The following is a 19,869-nucleotide window of genomic DNA, read 5'->3' as shown; positions in this document are numbered from 1 at the left end:
GGAAGCCGAGGCCCGCCCTCGTCGCCGGGACTGCAAGCCCCACAAAGCCGCGCGCCGCCCGCTCCTCCGAGGGCCCGTAGCGGCCCCGCGCACAGCCTGCTGGGAAGCCCGGCTCCCGCCCTCAGCGCAGGGCACCATGGGAGCTGAAGTCCCCGAGGTCAACGCCGCACCGGGCGCGTGACCGAGGCTTTCTCCCGCTCCGCCCGAACCCTCCCCGGCGCTAGCCCGGGGACCACGCGATCCACCGCCTCCTCTTCCACCGGGACGTGGGCTCCCTGAAGCAGGGCTCCGGGATTTCATAATTGATGGCCTTAAAGTGCCCTGGGGCTGCTTTCTCCCAGCTATACCCATTCACAGTGAGGACCCCACAAAGCATTAGAGCCTCACCCAGCTGCCACCCCCACCCTGCCTCTGTCGGGGTGTGTGCTCCGCGGGCCACTGGCAGGATGAAATCAAATCAGCCCTGCTGGGCCCAGTGACTGCCTCCCCCCACAATGCTCCCCATTACCTGCCCCGCCCCTTCCCACAGGCTAGGCTGCGGAGCCAATAAGCAAAGGACCAATGCCACACGGGTTCAGGGCCAACAGCACCTGCACCTTTATGCGCATGCGCGGCCCGAAACACCACTGAATCACTATAAAACCGAGGAAGCAAGTACAAGTCCAGGAATGGGGCCAAGGTCACGCAGAGAGGTCACTGTTATCAAAACGCTCCTGGTCATACACTTCTGCCACAACCTTGCGGCCAGCGAACCAGCGCCCATTGAGGGCCTGGATGGCCTTGTGAGTCTCCGAGGCCATGGAAAACTCCACAAAAATCTTGACGATTATCTCTGCATCCTCCTCCTCGCCCTGCTTCTCCTGGTAGATGATGACACGGTTGACAGCACCAAACTTGCCACACTCCTCGGTCACCTCCCCCTCCAGGTCATCGTCGATGTCCTTGGGGTCCACCATGTTGCGCAGAACCATCACTGTGGACTGTTGGGGGGACAGCTGAGTACCGTGAGAGCAGGGCTGCCCGCCCCACCCGCTCCCTATGGCCCTGCACCCACCTCCTGCTTGCGGAGCAGCTTCTGCATCACCATGTGGCGGGCACTGCTGCCCGAGATGCTCATGTGCTCCTGCTCGCTCAGCATCTCCGGCCGCTCAGACTCCGGAAACAGCTCCTCCTCCTCCTTCTCCTTCTTGGGCTCTAGCAGACCCAGCGTTGGAGGGCTAGCCAGAATGGGGTTCACCACTCCCACGGAGGGGATGGTGACCGGAATGGGAGGCCGGGCTGGGGTCACGCCTGCAAGAAACCCACCAGGTCCAGCCATCATTCCCCCAACCTGTCCTTCCCAGGAAGGAGCACAGCGCTGCTCAGCCATGGCTGGCCCACCTTGGGTGCCAACAGCCATGCCTGGAGAACAGGTTAGCAGAAAGGGAAGCCTGATCCACCTAGGCTCACCTGTTATGACTCCTGGGGCCTGGGCAGCCATGACAGCCTGGGGCAAAGCCCCCAGAGGCTGGGCCAGAGTTAGCGCAGGGGATACCAGTCCAGGCGTGGCAAGGGTACCCAGCACCGCTGCTCCGGCTACTGCTTCCTGCAACCCAGAAGGCCAGCACACTCAGTTTCCAGGCTGGCTGCCTCAATACCACCTGGTTAGTCAGTCAGTGTCTAAAGTACTGGGCACCTGTTACCCACAATCAAACCTATACAACGGAACCAGCCCTCACCTGAGCCGTAATCTTGGCTGTGGCTGCAGCTGCGGCCACAGCAGCAGCTGGCGGGAGGCCTCCAGGTGTGGCAGGTGTAAGCAGGGGCATGGGGGGTGTGACGGCCTTGCCCACCCGCAAATACTGGCCACCCAGGTCAAAGAGGTTCATGGAAGACACGGCATCCTGAGACGATTGGGCCTTCTCGTACTCTGCAGAGCAGGAGCAGCAGTGAGGGCCAGCCACGGTGCTGGGTGAGCCCTGGCCCCGCCTCCGCCTCCCCAAGCTTACCGATGAAGCCGTAGCCCTTGTGCTTTCCAGTTGTGGGGTCCCGGGCCAGTGTGCAAGACTTGATCTTGCCAAAGGCCTCAAACACGCTTTTGATGTCGTCATCCGAGAGATCCTGGTGCACGGAAGCCACGTAGATACGGTTGAAGGCTCGTGCCTCCTCAGCCAGCTGGTCTATGATGGGCTGTGCCTGCCCTATGTTGCTGGGCCTGCCCACCTAGAGGAGAGGCAAGGGACCAAGAGCTCCAGTCAGCCTGGCTTGGCCACCGTGGGCTTCCGGAGGGTGACTAGACAGAGTGCGCAGGCGCCACTTCGGCCTCACCTTAATGTTCCTGCCTCCCAGCATCACCGAGTTCATCTGCTCCAAGGCCAGCTGAGCGGCTTCGGGGACCTCATACTCCACAAAGGCGAAGCCCTGGACACAGGGAAGCGCCGTGAGGCCCGGAGGACCCAGGGCAGGGGAGGGGGCTAGGGCGGGACGGGCCAAACCTCACCTTGTGCTTCATAGTGACAGAGTCCCAGGACATGTCGATGCTCTTGATGGGCCCGAAGGGGGCGAAGGCCTGGCGAATGGTGTCCTCGCCCAGCTCATAGTAGATAGAGCCCACGTAGACCCGGCACATGATGGCCAGTGCCCGCTGCCGCTGAGCTGCCATCTGGAGCAGGACACAAGGGGAGAGAGAGCCACTGGCTTGTGACGAGGTGGCAGGAGGCTGGGCAGCCCGCTCCCCTCCTGGCCCACCCACCCAACTCCGCTGTGGTGAGGGCTCCCCACGCAGCAGCATGGTGCGTGCTCAGCCCTAGCAGTCAGGGTGGCGAGGGTCGGCAGGACCCTACCCCCAGGAAGGAGAGCCAGGCCCAAAGGCAGGACATGGACATGCTCTGGTCCAACCAGGTCCCAGGCAAACTGGCAGCAAGGCTGACAGGTGGTCAGGAGGCAGGGCCGTGTGCCCTCCCATCCAGCCCGCCCTCCAGCCTGGAGGCCAGTATCCCGGGCTGGGCTGGGAGACCCTCCCAGGGTCCTGCCAAGTGTTCCGACGGAAGAGGGAGGGGAGCCGTCCAAGCTGGAAACCCACTGGTGTGGAGGCAAGAGGGGGGCAGAAGACAGGGCAGCTACCGCCCAGAAGAGACCCCGGGGGAGGTCAGGAGCCCAGATGGGGGCTCCCTGGAGACAGAGTGAAGAACAGCCACAGTGCAGGGCCATCTTGGCAGGGGGCCCAGCGCTCTCAGGCCCCCATGCCTTGAACCGCTCGCGAAGAGCTGTCTGGGGCCCACGCCCACAGCCCAGGAGGCCCAGGTCCAGGGAGCATTAGGAGGTGACAGGCCCGGCTGGCCCAGAACAGACGCTGCCTCTGCACTGGGGTGAGCTGGGCCATCATGCTTAGCGACCTCCCCGTGCCCTCAGGAATGGGCTCCCTTTCCTGCCACCTCACACACGATGTGCCAGGGAGGCGGTTCCCAGAGCCACATGCGGAGGGCCACTGGGAGGAGCCCACAAGCCCAGGGCAGGCAAAGATGATGGGGCCAACTCTAGCCTCCACCAACAGGGGCTCCCCTCACCCTCACAGAGGTCCCCACAACCGAGGCCGATTTCCCTCTGTAAGCCACCAGCTAGCCTAATATAGGCCAGGCCTCCCCACTCCTCAGAGAGGAGAATAAAAAAGGTCCACAGTTCCCCCAAAGTAGGAATTCCCCCCAAATGGGAGTCCCCCTCCTCAAACTGGGCTCCCGACAAACAGGCCTCAGGCTCCCTGTTGAGACCAAGGACCCCAAAGGTGGAACCACATCCCCTCTCACACTAGGTACCCCAGACATGAAACCACCTGCCCCTCAGGTCAAAGTTCCCCAAGGTAGGAGCACATCTCTTCTTCAGTGGGGCTCCCCAAAAGCAGGTGGGCCGAAGGCCCTGCCCCTGATATCTCCCCACAGACAGACACCCTCTGAAGGGACACTGGGTCTGTCTGGCCCTTGGGGACAGGGCCACATCTCCCGTGAGAGCAGTATGCCCAGGGATGGCCCCAGAGAAAGGGCCGCGTTCCTGCCCTCACACTCCAGGGCCCCTGGCCCCCTCCTCAGCCTGCCTTTGGGGAAGAAGAGCGTCTCCTTCCCAGACTTCTCTGCCCAAGGCAACCCAGGTCACGGCCACCACCTCCTCCCTGGCTGTGTGGCCTCTACGCCTTGCTGACAGCCAGGCCCAAGGCCTGAGTCCTTGCCGTTCCTTCTCTCGCTTGCTCGGGTGCCCCCAGCCCCCCCCATCCATCCTCCCTCCGGGGTCTGATGGAGCCGCAAGTTAGGACCCCTCTCTTCTCAGGGCCTGACCCCAACCCAGGAGCCCAGGCAGCCTGGAGACTGGCGGAGCTGGAGGCCTGGGCGATGCGCCCCGTGAGTGCAGGCGGCATGGGTATGGTGGGCCTGGCGTGGCAGCTACCCTCCTGGCCGGCTGCCCTCCGCAGTTACCTGGCCGGTTAGTTTTAAGGTGGGCCCTCAGAGCAGACGGAGGCCTCCCCGGGACGGTCCCGGTGGGTGCCCGCCCACACCACTGGCCCCGCCACGCCTGGCGCTCTGCTGCGCTCGTCCGAGCTGGCGGGCAGGGCCGGCTAGGGGAGCAAGGTCCCCAGCACGCGGGCTGCACTGCCCCCCTCTAGCCCTGACTAAGGACATGAGCCCCGGAAGAAGTGAGCATTTCTATTGACCGATTGCAAAGGTGAGAGAGGATCTCCAAAGCCCATTGTCACTGCTGCCATCTGAAAGACAGTAAAGACAGAGTTCAGTCTGTTGGAGCCGAGCAGTCTCCCGCTCTCGTCACACCTCACGCAGACAGCGGCAGGCCCGGAGTCCCCGCCCTGCCAAGGAGGCCCACCTGCCTTCCCACTCTGCCGGCCGAGGGCTGGCTGCCTGGCTGCCAGCACCTGCCCAGGGGGGCCTCAGAGCCCTGGTGCCCCGCCCCGCAGCCTGGCCGGCGGGGCGGAAGGAAGGGAAGGGAAGGGAGGAGGAGCAAGAAGAGGAGGGGCACGGACGGAGCCTGGGAACGGCCGGGGCATCGCCGGGCAGCATGGCTGTCTGAGGGCTGGGCTGGGCAGGGGGTGGGGGCTCAAGGCCCAGGCACCTTTGGGCCTTGCCCTGCTCCCGTCCCCACAGCCGTAGCAGCCTCTGGCCACAGGTCTAGAGCAGGGCCCCACAGAGGCGCCCCCAGCCTGTCCTCTCAGCCTTGGGCCCCAGCCCAAGTGGTCTGGACTCACTGCAGGGGTGGGAGCCTGAGCGCGGCGCCCAGGCCCCGGGGGCAGGGAGGAACGCCCCTACACGCTGCACCATCGGCTGTGCAGCCGGGGACACGGGCGCGGGGCAACCTGAGTCAACAGCCTGAAGTCCGAGAAGAGGAGCCGGCTCGGGGGCGGGCAGGGCTACAGAGAGGGGCAGGGAGGGGCCATGGGCGCTCAGCAGGCAGGTAAGGCTGGGCCACGCGTGGCTCAGGGAGGAACCCAGGCGTCCCAAGAAGGAGTCCTTGAGAGACCGAGACCACAACACCTGGTGGGGACGCCGCAGGCACAGGAGGAGGAAGAGAAGGCAGAGGTGGCGGGGAGGGAGGCAGGGCAGGCCGGGCGGCTCACCTGTAGGTTGGTGAGCTGCTGCTGCTGGTGCGCGATGGTCTGCTTCACCAGGACGCTCTTGATGCTCTGCTCCATGGCATACTTCTTGGCCTGCGGGAGAAGGCGGTGAGGAGCACTGGGCGCCCAGCCTGCGGGGAGACGGGCCTTCCTCCACCCAACCGGCGGCTCCCAGCCCCAGCGCCCCGGGAGGTACACTCTCACCTTCTGGAGGGCCTCCTGCTGCTCGGGCGTCAGGGGAGGCAGCCCCAGCTTTGCGGCTGTGCTCTGCCCGTTCTCCATCTTCATGGGGTCTGTCCCCTGGTGGTGGGGAGCAGGGGATCATTGAGAACAAGCTCAGGACCTCCCTCACGTGGCCCCGGGAATGCCACCGCACCCGCCGCCCACTATGACAGCACACAGCCCACCGAGCATCACCGGGGACAGACGGGCTGTCTCCCCCAGGACCCACGATCAGGACACGCGCTAAGGCAGGCAGGCAGGCACCTCGGGGGCCCTGGGCCAACCTGGAGCAGCTTTAGGGGCCAGGCAGCAATGGCATCCTCAGGAGCCATCAAGACAGGTGGCAAGCAGCAGGAGGGGCCCAGCCCTCGTGGCCAACCAGACTCCAGAACCACCGTCCCACGCGACCCTGGATGGTCCAGGACTCCTCACTCCAACTGCCTGGCGCCCAGGCCCCCAGCCCTTCTCATAGCCCCGACCGTGGCCACACGCAGCTCCCTGCTGGGAGGAGTCCCAGGGACCCCGGAGGAGACCATGTGGGGAAGGGCCTCCAGCCTGCACACAGCGCCCAAAGCCGAGACGATGGCCAGGGTGTGCTCAGCCCCCAGGGGAGAAGCCAGGAGCTGACTAGCCATGGAGGGATCGCAGGGTAGGGCAGCAGCCAGCAAGGCAGACACAGGGACCATGAGATGCTTTGGGAGAGCAGCAGTCAGAGCCCACCACAGACCAGAGCAGATGCTACTGTTACATTCACATTCTTTCTGTTAAAATTCATTTCTCTGCTGCTTGCAGGAAGAAGGATATAGCCGGGTAGCAGAAGAGACGCATGGCCACCAGACGAAGGAGAGTGCGGGTGCCAGGAGTCAGAGCACACCCGCCTGTCCACCAGCTCGAGGGGCCTAAAGCTACGCAGCAGATGCAAGGAGAGGCCGCTGGCCCTCCAGAGTGTTATGCAGCCCCCGGCACACAGCCTTGGGAGGGATGGCAGAGAAGAACACAGGGTCCCCAACACAACAGTGACAGACAAAGACGGAGGTACAAAGGAGTCAGGAAGGGGTCCACTGACCCAAACCCCAAGAAGCACCGTCCTGACAGCACGGGGGAAGGGCAGGAAGCCCAGGAGGTCCCACCCCGGGCAGCCCTGTCTGTCCCCAGGGGGCTCTCGTCCTCTCTGTTCCCCAGCTGGCCCCAAGCCCAGTTCTGGGTGGGAGAAAAGCCCCGAGGGTGAGGGGCTGCTCACTAGAGCAGGCTGCCACCCTGGTCATCTACGCCAACCCCCTTTCAGCCCCTTAGAAACGATTCAATCTCTTCTTTGTCTTGGTAAACAAAAGGGCCTTCACCCATCCATCAGGGGCTGGCTGGATAGCCAGCTGGGGAGGGCTGGCTGGCGCGACTCCCTTGGTCCCCTTGCCCATCAGCTTCAGCCCCCGTAATTCCCTAGGATCCAGGCTGCACACCAAGCCCCTCCCCAAGTATTCGGGTGGCAGGGGGACCCAGAGGAGGGCCCAGCCTCAACGGGCCCCCAGACGCTCGAGCCCCGCTGGAACCCTCTAGAGGCAGGCCCTGCCATGGAGAAGCACAAAGAACGCTATCACTCAGGCCCAGGCCCACTCCACCGGGCGGGGCGCCGGAGCAGGACGAGCCGTGCCCACACCCACCCGGAAGCGCAGCCAGTTCACCCAGCCCTGTGCTCCGACTCTCACACTGCTCTGCTTTGTCGCCTTGACATCAGAAATCAAATGAAAGTCCGTATGACTGGCTCTTAACAACACCCCACACCTTCTGGAACCTTCTGGAACCTGGAATGGCACCCCGCACTTCTGCGTGGCACCAAGAGCTCAGAGCTCCACCACCTGGAGCTCAGGCCTCACCTGACCCTCGGCCTGTGTCTGAAGACACACGAGACCGCAGCCCCCCACACACGCACGGTGGATGCTAAGGGGAGAGCCAGGGGCAGGAGGCTGAAGCCAGGCCTGAGGCTGGGTGGTGAGGGAGCAGGACGGGCGCCTCTGCCCGGACGCAGAGAAGAGGCCATGGGGCTCCTACTGCTCCACCCCCAGCCAGGTCTCTCTGGGCCCGGGGACACGCGGGCAGGCGGGCAGGTGGGCAGGCGGGCAGACAGGCGGGCCTGAGGGCGAGGATGCTTAAGGTCAGTACCTGTGGTGGTTTCCACTTGTCTCCCGCTGCCACCACCGCCGCCGCCGGCTCGGACCCCCCTCCTTGCTGGCCATTGACCTGCTGCAGGCAGGAAGGAGACGCTGTAAGGAGCAGTCACAAGGCCCACCCTCCCAGACCCTCTCGTCCTCCCTAAGGGCTGAGCTCTTCACGATGAGCAAAGGAGGCTGGGCAGGGGCACAAGAGGGCGCCAGCTCTGGCTTGGCCCCCCGAACACTCCTGACACTGCCCCACCCACCCTGCCCATTCCTCTGGCACACCTGCAGCTGCCCAGGGCCTGCCGTGAGGGGCTGGCCCAGCAGAAACCACAGCAGTCTGGGGCAGCCCCCAGTTGGAGAGTGAATCCCCAGGAAGGGACAGGGTAGAGAGCCAAAGAAAGACAGCCTCTCCTGGGTCTCGGTGGCCCTCTGGCCACACGGCTGAGGTCCTAGAGCTCAGTCCCCTTCCCGCCAGCAGGACCCGGGGCACTCTCTGGCACCCTGCGCACCCACCTGGGCCGGCCCACAGCGCAGCTTCGGTCCAGTGCCTTCCGCAGGCTCTGGCCGTGCCTGGGCCCCAGGCCCCTCCTGAACACCCCTCCAAGGAGGGTCACCTCTGAGTGCCGGGCAGGCGTGTGCACATGCATGCGTCCCTCCCCCCCCCCCGCCCCGCGAAGGGCTGTCCAACTTCGAGGAGGGGTGTCGAGAGCTGGGCCACACCCCGACCCCCATCCAGAGGAGCACGGAGCGCTGCTGCACACGGATGATGAAAGACCCAGCGCCCAGCAGGGCTTCACGGGGCAGCAGGGCAGAGACAGGCCACAGGCACGAGGTGGGCCATGCCACGGGGTTAGGAGCTTTGGTGAAGGGACCCGAGACCCACTCCTCCTTCTCCAAGGTCGCACAGTCACAACCTAGAGCAGAATGCTCTCACCCAGCTGCCAGCTCAAGATGAGACCCACAGACATCTAAGAACACAGGGAACAGCCATGCCCACCCTTGGGAGCCCTGTGCACAGAGCTGGAGGCTTGGCTGACTCAGCCAGAGCGTGTCTCGGGCACTCTAGCCTCAAAGAAGGGGCAGCAGGACAAGCCTGGCTGCACACTGGAGACATGGCCAGCGGGCACTGGAGCCCTGGCCAACCTAGCCCTGCCCGCACCAGACCTGGAGCTGCTCTGAAACGGGCACCGCTGACTCAAAGTGCTGCCCTTGAGAGCGTCAGGAAGAGGGGAGCCTTGTGACGTGGGTCCCACCCAGTGGGTGCAGAGAGCTGGGGACAAGTCAGTCTGATTTCACCCTAAGTCCCCTGGTGGCTCCCAGAGCACACCCAGAACAGAGGCGGCCTCTCAAGGCCCACGGCAAGGCCCATTTCAGGTCTGCAGAAGCAATTCAGCCTCTAGACCCCTGGCGACAGGGCCAATGCGAGGGCACGTTTATAAACACGGTCCCGCTCTCCCAAGTTACTGTAACAGCCACCACAGGTACTAGGTCAGCGCCGAGAGCAGAACAGTCTCAGAACAGTCCAACCAGCAGGGACCCGACCCAGGATGCCCCGCCCCACCCACGGCAGAATCGAAGGGCCTGGTCCACTGATGTGAGCAGACGGCAGAGAGCTTGGAGAAAAACTCACTTATCATCACAGGTGATCACCTCTGGGCAACGACTTTGCAGTCACAAAGTGGCCCAGCACAAGGCAACACTGCCTCGAGGGGTGAGAAGCCCCCTTGGGGCGGCGGTGCAGCCCCACGATTCTGAGACTCAAACTCCAGCCCTGCTGCTGGTCAACAGGCCAGGGTCAAGAGGACTATGTCCACCACGGCCCAGAAAAAGGAAGGAATCCCTGCACGCCCCCAGGCTTCCAGCTGAGTTCAGGCCTGACTCCTAGGGCCGGCATGCCAGCCCAGCAAGTCGCCCCCGGTGCATCCTTTGAGGAGTCCCTGTGCATGGCAAGCAAGCCAACGGTCAGGGGCCGTCAGTGCTGCTCCCACAGCGGAGTCCAGGCCTCAGACAGCACCGCTGCCTGCCACCCGGTCAGTCTCTCACCCGGGGCCATGCTGTCTACTGCATGGCCAGGCTTGGTGCTGGGCACTGTGGAGCACACCTGCAGCACTAACGAGCACCAAGAAGAAAGGAACGACGCGGTGTACTCGGCCATGACATGCAGGCTGGGGCCCAAAGGAGAGAGCAACTGTGCCCTTGGGGAGGGGACAGGGTCCCAGTGCTTCTGCAAGATGGAACCAAAGGATGATGGTGCCAAGTGGGAGTGACCCCCGCTGCCAGAGGAAGATGAACAATGGAGCAGTGAGTCGGATGCACAAAGCATCCAGAAGACCACACCCCCGCTAGGGGGGGCTGTGGCCTGTTGCTGCGACCACCAGCTAGGAGGTATGTCCAAGTGAGAAGAGGCACTTCTGCATCTTCCAGTGTCCTTCCCTCAGTCAACTCGACTGCCACCCCTTCCCACCTCCCACAAGAACTGAAGCCACAGCTTAGGACGGCAGCCAGCGTGGCTCAGCACGCATGGACCACAAGACAGAGCACAGGCTCTCGCTACGCCCTACTAGGACGGCACGGAGGCAGGCAACCCGTCCGGACACCGGTCCATTCGAAAGGTCAGAGCAGGAACAGACGGGGCCTCACTCCTGGAGTCTGATGTGGGAAGCCGGGGCCTTAACAGTTCACACACTCCCATGAACACACACATACGCCGACCACCTGAGAGCACTTGGATTGGCAACGAACACCCCAGTCGAAAACCCCATGAGCACAGGGTGCTGCAGAGTGCAGCCCCCAGCACCCACCAAGGCCTGGGTTTAGTGGCTGCACCAGGCCTTGGTGGGTGCTGGGGGCTGCACTCTGCAGCACCCTGTGCTCCGCAGGTGGTCGGGGAGACGAGGCCTCCAATCTCACTGGCCTCCTCCCAGGAGTCTCCATCCCTGTCTCCAAGCCTCCCTCTCCCTCACCATCCAACTCTGACTGCTGCCTGGGACAGTCACCAAGTCCTCAACCCTCGCCTCTTTTCTACCTTTCCCCTCACGAAGGTTACTTGCTCCTGTGGCTTCAAAAGGAAGGACACAGTGAAAAAAGGACAGTGAAGTTAGCTGGTCATCACGCACGGGCCCCCTCACAAGCGGGGGCCTCTCTCCCTGTGGGAGTCAGTTTCCGCTCCAGGAAGACAGGTCCAGCTCCCTCAGTGGCTGTCAGCCCGCAGCGCAGGGCCCGGCCACTTCCTGACCGTCCAATGTCTCCCCTATCGGCCCAGCCTCTAGCCTCCTGAGAAAGGTGTCTTCTCCAGCAGACCTCACTGCAGCACTCTGCGTGCGGGCTGGGCAAAGGATGGCAGATAAATGGAGATGAAGCGCCACTGTAGAGGTCCCAGGAGGGGAGTCGGTTACAGGACACCGGTGGGGAGGAAGAAGAGCCAGGCAGAATGCGACAAGGAGGTGTTGTGGGAGCAGGGTCCTCCGTCAGTGAGCATCACTGCACGGGGCTGGGAGGGAGGTGAGTACTCAGCAGGGCACCGAGCGGTTCCATGCCACCCGCAGCACGGCTCCCTGGAGCACCCAGCACAGCGCACTCTGGGTGGAAACTGGTCTGCGGTGCCCATCAGATCCCGAACCGGGCAGGGACTGTCTCTGGTTCCCCACTGTGTCCACGAGTCCTCGCACAGCGCTTGGGACAAAATAATTACTCAAGAAACGTGTGAGGAAAGCGCGCGTGCTTCCCTTCCGGCGCGGGGATGACAGGACGGAGTCCCTGCTAGCCGGGCACCAGCAGGGAGCGGGCCCACGCCTGTGGATGCCTGGAACCAAGTCTGCCTTCCCCACCGGGCCCGGTCCCTGCACGCACGCCCGGCAGCCCCTTCACCCAGGCGGAAGGAGAGACGCCATCAGTGCCAGGAGCCCCGCCTTCCAGCTGGGACCACCAGCGCACCCCTTCGGCAGAAGGGAACGACGGCCGCCTGGATCCGCCCGGAGGCCGTGGCTCGCCGGGGCCTGGCGGGCCGCCCACGAAGGAGCCGGGCTCGGCGCGCCGCACGGCCCCCAGGACGCGCCCCGGGCCCTCCCGCGTCCGCCGCCGGAAGCTACAGCCCGCGGACCGGAAGCTGCGGCCGCGACCCGGCCCCCGCCTCGAGCCCGCCCCGCCTCACGCGGCCGAGGACCCCGGGGCCCGCAAGCGACAGTCGCGCCCCCGTAGGGGGCCCTTGGCGGCCGGGCAGGAGCCCACTCCCGCCAGCCGAGCGGAGGCCAGCCTTCACTAGGAGCTCACTTACGAGAGCGATGGTCGCCGTCGCCATCTTGCGTCCGTCGCGGCCGCGGCGCGCACCACACGCTCCCGCTCCTTCTGCGGTCTCGCGCGATGTGGGTGCTGGCGGAAAGGCCCAGGGAAAACGGAACTATCGCGATGAACGGTCCCTTCCCAGCGACGTGGAAGGAGAGAGTAACGCGCTTCCGGGGCGGGAGGGGCGGAGCCTAGGAGGATGGGGCGGGGCCGTGCGGGCGCGCGCCGCCCGCCAAGGACCCCGAGGCTCGGTCCCGTCGGCTGTCTCTCGCTTTGTCCCCCTTCCTCTAATGGCCGCCGCTCTATTTCTCTGCCTCCTCCTCAGAGAAACGTAGGTGCTGTCCCCGCGCTCGCACCCCAAGGGAAGGACAGAGAACGGCCTGATTCCCACCAGGGCCGAAGTGGTCCCATCTGCCCAAACGATCAAGTTGAGGGAGATGACACACCATCGCCCCGTTTCGGAGTCGATCTTGAAATACATCTTTTTTGCATCCTCACATCTCAGAAGTCAGGTCGCGCCTGCCAATGGATGGCGTGTCCTCATTTAGTTGGCAACATATTTTATTCCCTAGTGACTCATAAAACACTAGTGCATCTTAAAAAGATGGTGTCGCAGACTCAATCACGTACAGTCGGTGGAACTGCAACCAGAGACAGACTTGCATGCACGCAGAGTCCCTCAGGCCCCGAACTAATTCTTCAAGGCTCAAGGCCTCTATCTCGGCGTGGAGCTTCCCTGGAGTTCTGCCACATGCCACACCCAGTCCCGAGACCCTGACCGGAGAAGAAACCACATGGGTCCCCGGGACCCCGAGGCTGTCAGCCCGGCAACTTCGGCCTGCCTGAGGCAACAAAGTGCCTCCGGGGCTAGGCAGGTCTCCTCAATCCTGTGAGAGTACGATGAAACAGACCCAGCTAGTTAAACATGCAGAACATTTTCCTCACCTCCCTGCCCTCTAAAATGACGGGGAAAGGATTTTATAAGCGCAAAAACCCATGAAGACGAAGAGGTGGAATATTGTGGAGCCAGAGGGGCGCGGACTAGGGGAGCTGCTTCCGCAGGCTGCGGGTCAGTGTCCGAGGGATCATGCATGGAAGTGCAGTTAAGAAACGGGGAGACCCCGGACTTCACTCCCTCCCCGCAATGGCTGGGAGGTGAGCTCCAGCACAGGTGCTCTGAGGGCTGGTCACCAGGGCAGGCTTCTGTTCCGAAAATGGAAGAGTGAGTGAGGTCCCTGCCCTTCCTACCCCTCCTCCCCTGGCTCCAGGTGCCCCCAGCATGTGCCACCTGCTCCCCTCAGAGAGGATCATTCCCCTCTGCAGCAGCTCCCAGGGCTCAGGAGACTGGCCTGGCTCGATCCCCCTGCCCGGCCTCACCAGGCAACAAGCCCCTCCCCTCACTGAGAACATCTCACTCTTAAATGCAACTGGCAGTCTAGGATCACCAGACACTTGAGCCAAAGGAAAAAGACAATAAAGGAAAGGAATAGAGACAATAAAGCAAGAAGAAAAGTTAAAATCACATCCTCAGATATACTGGAAGATGTTGCATCCAAAAACAAGAACAAGGGGCCGTAAAGAACATTCAGCTACTGAGAAAGAGCTTACAAATGAAAAAAATACGAGAAGAAAATGAATAATTCAATAGAAGCATTTAAAGATAAAGATGAATGTATAACAGCGCCAGATAGCTAGGAAACAGTCATAATCGCCCTGGTCAGTCCCCTCAGTGCCTGGAACTCATCTGGCTCCTCAGAGGCCTCCATAACAGGAATGGACCACGGTGGCGGGTAGGCCGGGATCGGCTCGCCTCTATCACAAGGGGACGGGGATTGCACAAGCACGCTCTGGTGGCAGCTTCCCTTGTGAAGTTTGACGTGTGATGTGGCATTCAGAATGCTTGTGGTCGGGCACTGTCCTCACTCCACACATCACCTCATGTGATCCTTACGACAGCCCCTGGTGTGGGTACCACTATTATCCCCATTGTTTACAGATGACAAAGTGGAGGCACAGACCAATATCACGTAGTCGGAGGCCGCAGGATGGCTCTAGAGCCTGCAAATGTAGTGGCCCTTAGCCATTACGATTGCACCTCTCAAAGGTTAAGTCTAATATCTAAACAATGAGTTTCAGAGAATGAGTAATCAACAAAAAAGTAAAGAAAAGTTTCTAGAGCTGAAGGGGAGAGAAAGACAGGCAGACGGACAAAGGGTCAGACTCAGGCACAGGAGTTTTTTGGGACTAGAAGAAAATGATAATCCCTTAATATCTTGGCAAGAAATCATTTTCAACCTAGCTAAACGGACAAGCAGATATGAGAGTACAAGGACAAACAGGCGGACTCCATGACTTTCCCCGCGTCCTCTCCCAGGAAACTTGGAGGTTATTCTTCCTCAAACGGCAAATAAGAGAGAAGTATGGGATCCGGAGACCAGAGCTGCTCCAAGATGCTAACCGAGGAGTAACCCATGCTGACAGCTCACCAGAGGCCCAAGAGCAAGCAGCCTGGGGCAGAGCCACATGGTGGAGACTCCAGGAACGGATGAAACGGAACAGTCAACTATGCAACGAATCCCAAGTACTGAGGGGAGGCTCACCCTTCTGCAGGAGACTCTAAGGATGAATTGAGATGTGTACAGAAAACTAAACAAACAAAGGCAATTATTAACTCCAGGGAAAACAAAAAGTTGTGCAAGAATGCAAATATAATCCTAGGACACCTTGTTCTCTGCTAAGACCCGTGGGAATGAAGCCGTAATAATACTCATCGCCTGGGATGATGCTGGGTCAGGGGACCGAGGCCAGCAAACCGTCCCCCTCCCCCTGAAGGATGCCAGCAGGAGTCACCTAATGTAGAAAAACTAATAATAAAAAAAAAAAAACAGTAAAAGCATGTGTGTGGTTTGTGAAACACAGATACTAAATGCCTGAAGAAACGGTTAAGAGATTAAATTTGGAAAGGATGAGGGCGGGAGACTGCATTTATTATTTATTTATTATTGGCCCAAAAAGAAATTCCACTTTTCAAATAGTATGTATGTAGCTTTAAAAAGGTAAAAGTTAACATGGAAACCTCAGTATCGTCCTGATTAAATGAAGCAGCAGCAGAGGCCGCACTCCTGAGTTCAGTTTAATCACTGGTCCAGCCCATCACGTGTTTGACACTCAAACTGTTTCAGAGGACGCAGAGCCACACGGCTCAGGATCAGGATTAACAACTAGGCCTGGAAGTTATTTCAGACTTGTAACCTTAGGCTGAAAGTGTGAGCACTTGAATAAGTTTATAAGGAGTATTGAAATGTTTACTATAACTTGAGAGTTACTACCTTTGTACATGTAGTTTATTTGATGTGCCTCGGTGAGTCTGTTTTGTCTTGGGTTTTGGTTAGGGTGATGTGGTGTGGTAGGTGGACTGAGGACACCCCAAAGTCCATGCCCTGACCCCAGAACCTGGGAATGGGACTTCACATGGCAACAGGACCTGGAGATCGGGAGACCGTCCTGGATTACCCACCCCGATGGACTCGGCCTAATCACATGAAGCTTCTCTGGCTGCAGAAAACCAGACACACGGTTGATGAGATAGACTCCACCCGCCGTTGCTGGCTTTAAAGATGGAGGACAGGGCCGTGAGCCAAGGAATGTGGCAGCCCCTAGAAGCTGAGAAGGGCCTTCAGATTACCACAGGCGAGTAACTGGGGACCTTGGCCCTACCCCTGCAAGGAAATGGATCTCTGCCCAGTGCGGAGCGCAGCAGCTGACACCTGCAAGTCAACAACCAGCCCGGCAGAGCAGGAAGGAGACTCTCCCCTAGAACCTGCAGAAAGGAATGCAGCCTGGCTAACGCCTGGATTTCAGTCTGCTGAGACCTGTGCCAGACTTCTGATCTACAGAACTAGAATAAATCTATGTTGTTTTAAGCCACTACGTTTGTGGTTAATTCTTATAGCAGCAACAGAGAATTAATACAGTGGTGAGCTTTCTCGGTTTGGCATTTAAAATGCTTTAAAAGAGCCCTGAATGCACTAAATTTATACATGCAATCTAAAATGTTTAAGAATATTTAAATTTGAAAATGGAAGGGATCCAAGAGAATCGAGGACAGGGCAACAGAGGGTGGGGGGCAGGAGGGAGTTGAGCGGGGGAGACTGGGAGCTGGGAGCCGCTGTCCTCAGGACCCGCGGTGGGGGGTCTGCCCTAAGAGGAGGCGAAGGTCACTGGGGTGGGTGGTAAGCTTGGGAGGAGCAGGAAGGACGCATGACCCCAGCCCTCCAGGGAATGCGGAGAGAAAAGAGCCCTTTGGAGGGGCTGCGGGGGCCAGGGGAGCGTCTGGGGAGGAGGCGGGTGCTGGCTTCAGAGAAGCGCAGCTGGAGCGGGGCTCCAGGACAAGTGTGCTGGACACTGGACGGGGTGCAGAGCCACGTGGTGCTGGCGACAGGGCCTTCTTGGAGCGTCCTGCCGTCTGTTTCTCCCATCAGGTCCTGGCCCTGCCCAGCGCCCAGCACCGTGTCTGACACCTACAGGTGTTTCACCATCGCCTGGAGGCGGGGCCTCCCTATTTGTGTCTGGGTACCACCCAGGGTGGGGCACTGCCCTCAGCAGATGTCTGTCCATCTGTCCAGGGCTGACTCCCCCAGCTGTGGCTCCCTACAGGGTGGCCGCCCCCGTGCGCAGGGCTCAGCCACTGACCAGACGACCTGGTGTGGGCCGGGACTTTCGGCCAGGAGATGGAGGATACGGGGAGGACCAGTGAGTTACAAGTGGGGCCTGACCAGCTGCCCCCCCACCCCGGGATGGCTCCCCCCACCCCGCCCTTGTGGGCCCAGCCCACCACCCTCACCCCCAGGGACTCTTGGCAGCTGTGCAGGGTAGAGGTTCCTCACTGGCAGGCGTTTGATTCTTGGCCTCCAGGCCGGCAGGCGGAGGGCAGGCCCTGGTCCCTGACACTTGGCCCCCGGCCTCCCTACACGGGAGGGGGCCGGGCACGTCACGGCTGAGCCCCACGGTGCTTGAGGAGGGCACTGTCCAAGAAGGTGGCCAGCTTGGCCCGGTCTTCCTGCAGGGCACGAAGGAGGCGTGGGGGGACGGAGGGGCACGGCCTACCCTCCGCCCTCCCCGCCCAGCTTGCGCGGCCTGCACACCTCGTGGACGAAGCCGTAGTGCACCAGCTCAGCTGCAAGGTCCTGCGCGCTGTCAGCTGCGGCGGGGACACGGGCAGGGGCGTGGGGCGAGGCGTGAGGCCACCGCTGCCTGGCCAGCCCAGCCCAGGGTCCCCACCCAGGGTCCCTGCCCAGCATACTTGGGAGGAGGTCGTAGGTGAGCTGCCGGTGCAGCCGGTCCTCCAGCACCAGAAGCAGAGTGAGCTGCGGAGGCGGGAGGGCAAGGTCGGCTCCAGGGGCCGCCCCCGCCCCCACCCCGCCCCCCAGCCCGGAGCCCGGCTCACGTGCCAGCGCGCCTTGTCCTCACTTCTCTCCAGGCTACACTGCATCTGGATCACCTGTGGGTGGCAGGGCCCAAGGTCACCCACAGGGCTCACACTCGGCAGCCAAGGGGCCAGAGCAGAGGTGCCTCAAAGGGGCCCGGAAGGAACAGTAAACACTGGGTGTGGGGACAGTCTCCGAGGGGAGCCTGGAAAGGGCACCTCACTGGCAGCCGCCCAGACTGCTGAGGGAAACTCTCAGATGCTGGGTCTGAAGGTTGAGTGGGGGATTCCCAGGTGGAAACACTGGAACAAGGAGGGAGCCGTGGGAACCGGGGAAGAGCCAGGTCAGCAGGGAAGCGACAGAGCGGAAGCAGGACTAGGCCTCAGAGCGCCTGGGGGTCAGACCGGGCCCCGCGGTCTCTCTGGATGGCTCTGGCCATTACAGCGTGAATCCTGGCTGCAGTCTGGAGGGACGCCGGGAGGAAGGAGGCCAGGTGGGGGACTGGTGTAGCATCCAGGTGGGGAATGGAGGTGGCGCAGATCAGGGTGCAGGCCGTGCGCCCACCCAAAGTCAGAGCTTCCGGAACCCAGCGGGTGGACATAGAAAGGGAGAGAGGGAGGCCCTAGCCAGGACGGAGCCTTGCAGGAGGAGAGGTTGCAGAAAACATGTTGCGGGAGGCCTCGGAGGAGACACCGGGACGTAAGTGTCAGGGAGTCAGCAAGCCAAGGTCGTGGGATCAGAGAGGCCTGGGGGGACACCAGAGTACCAGACAAAGGCTACCTGGAGCAGGCGGAGTCAGGGAGCAATGTGTATGGGGACAAGCAGCAGCATCGGGGGCAAGGAGCCTCTCGGAAAGCGGGTATCCCAGCTTGCTCTCCCCCCAACCCCCGCAGAGTGGTCATCCAGGACCTGGTCTCTGGCGGCCTGGAGGAGAGCAGGGCTGGGGGATTCAAAGCCCCTGAGACCACCCCTCTAGGTGGTGGGCTGCCGAGATGCAGTGGGATGGGGGCTCACCTTTCTGGTCTCTGAGTCAAAAGGTTCTGGCGTTGGGGTCTTGGCCTTCTGGGCCTCCTCTGGAGGTGGGGCCAGCACGCGGGGCAGCCCCAAAGGCCGAGCAGCAGCGAAGTTCATCAGTGGGTATATCCCGTTTCTGGGGGCAGGCCAGGGGTGGCTGGGGGCTCGGGCCTGGCAGCCACTGTTCCCCGACCTCATGCCAGCTCTTACCTGACATCCTCCAGGAATTTGTCCAACTCCAAGCACGAGACCTCTGAGTACCTGGCACGGGCATGAGAAGCACATGAGGGTGCTGGCCAGCAAATCCCGCAGGACTGAGGGGGGGGCTGGCCGTGTGGAGAGGGGCGGTCTCTGGGGGGCGGGCCTCTCACCTCCACTGCAGCGGGGGCCGGGAGGGCCGGGGGATCTCCGCCAGGACTGCGTGCGGGTCCGTCGACTTGGTCTTCTCCTCCACCACGTTCTCAGGCATGAGGTCTGCAGGCCATAGGAGCACTCAGGCTGGCGGACCCTGAGCCCTAGGTCCCGAAGTCCCCGCCCTCATCCCGAGCCTAGGCCTTGGCACGCCCTGGGCCGCGGCCCTCACACTGGTGCTGGATGAAGCAATGAGCCGCCAGGAGCTTCAGCGAGTGAACCTCGAAGAGCACGCGGTGGAAGAGCAGGCTGTGGGCGGAGGGCCGGCGGGCAGGGTCGCGGGCCAGGCAGCAGAGGATGAACTCCTGCAGCATGGAGAAGCAGGCGGCTGCAGGAGCTGGAGGCGCTCTGCTCTGGGCCCACAGGTGAGCACGGGAAGTCCCCAGACCCCAAGGGTCCCATCATTCCCAGGGCGCCTCATGCAGGAATGTGCAGAGGGAGGAGCCTCCTGATAGCAGCCCAGTCGGGACCTGGTCCTACCAACAGGACTGTCAGGCTCTGGGCCCAGAACTTCCCGTGCTCTACCTCCCACAACCTTCGTAGACGTCCTGGGGTAGAGGGGGTCGGTGTTGTCATCCCTAAGTCACAGATGAAGTCTACACTGCAGCCCTGGGGCTGGCAGTGTGCCGTCAGAGCAGTCCAGGGCCCTAGAGGTCACGTGGCTCAGCACAAACCCACCTACCACAGCCCGCCCCTCTTCTAGTTGCCCCGGCTCAGGCCCAACTCCGGAGATGACCTTGAAGGGTCCCTGCCACCACCCCCATACTTGCCC

General features: G+C 61.9%; 2 protein-coding genes across 10 annotated transcripts in view; both read right to left on the bottom strand.

Moving 5' to 3' along the window:
• Nucleotides 1-568: 568 nt before the first annotated feature.
• Nucleotides 569-12,397, bottom strand: PUF60 (poly(U) binding splicing factor 60). 9 transcript variants are annotated; one of them, XM_011374894.2, is made up of 12 exons: nt 12,239-12,395; nt 7,970-8,050; nt 5,795-5,890; nt 5,594-5,683; nt 4,679-4,729; nt 2,480-2,641; nt 2,308-2,400; nt 1,989-2,202; nt 1,719-1,909; nt 1,450-1,585; nt 1,055-1,290; nt 569-980 (listed from the first exon to the last, which is right to left on the bottom strand). In XM_011374894.2, exons 1-12 carry the CDS (start codon nt 12,260-12,262, stop codon nt 681-683), a joined length of 1,674 nt encoding a protein of 557 aa, XP_011373196.1. In that variant the 5' UTR covers nt 12,263-12,395; the 3' UTR covers nt 569-680. The 9 variants fall into 9 exon arrangements, with proteins under 9 accessions (XP_011373196.1, XP_011373197.1, XP_023376045.1 ...); XM_011374895.2 differs by having other exon boundaries at nt 7,970-8,047; nt 12,239-12,385; XM_023520277.1 differs by lacking the exon at nt 12,239-12,395 and adding an exon at nt 11,899-11,914.
• A 4,704-nt stretch (nt 12,398-17,101) lies between these two features.
• Nucleotides 17,102-19,869, bottom strand: part of NRBP2 (nuclear receptor binding protein 2) — a 5,213-nt gene continuing 2,445 nt past the window's right edge. The window contains exons 5-12 of the mRNA XM_023520286.1: nt 19,270-19,499; nt 19,058-19,160; nt 18,897-18,947; nt 18,687-18,822; nt 17,693-17,746; nt 17,549-17,612; nt 17,391-17,446; nt 17,102-17,305 (exon numbers count right to left, since the gene is read on the bottom strand). Of these exons, the coding sequence (XP_023376054.1) occupies nt 17,237-17,305; nt 17,391-17,446; nt 17,549-17,612; nt 17,693-17,746; nt 18,687-18,822; nt 18,897-18,947; nt 19,058-19,160; nt 19,270-19,499 (763 nt within the window). The 3' untranslated portion in view covers nt 17,102-17,236. The remainder of the gene's footprint in view (nt 17,306-17,390; nt 17,447-17,548; nt 17,613-17,692; nt 17,747-18,686; nt 18,823-18,896; nt 18,948-19,057; nt 19,161-19,269; nt 19,500-19,869) is intronic.

The sequence above is a fragment of the Pteropus vampyrus genome, unplaced genomic scaffold, assembly GCF_000151845.1.
Source record: "Pteropus vampyrus isolate Shadow unplaced genomic scaffold, Pvam_2.0 Scaffold256, whole genome shotgun sequence".
NCBI classification, from domain to species: Eukaryota; Metazoa; Chordata; class Mammalia; order Chiroptera; family Pteropodidae; genus Pteropus; species Pteropus vampyrus.
This window is presented reverse-complemented; position numbering and strand designations above follow the sequence as displayed.

Excerpts from the sequence above, each read along its gene's own strand:
- PUF60 (XM_011374894.2), bottom strand. The coding sequence starts at position 12,262 with ATGGCGACGGCGACCATCGCTCTC. Across the intron at positions 1,586-1,718 it reads CAGCCAAGATTACGGCTCAG|GAAGCAGTAGCCGGAGCAGC; the intron begins GTGAGGGCTGGT and ends TCTGGGTTGCAG. Across the intron at positions 981-1,054 it reads AGCTGCTCCGCAAGCAGGAG|TCCACAGTGATGGTTCTGCG; the intron begins GTGGGTGCAGGG and ends TCCCCCCAACAG.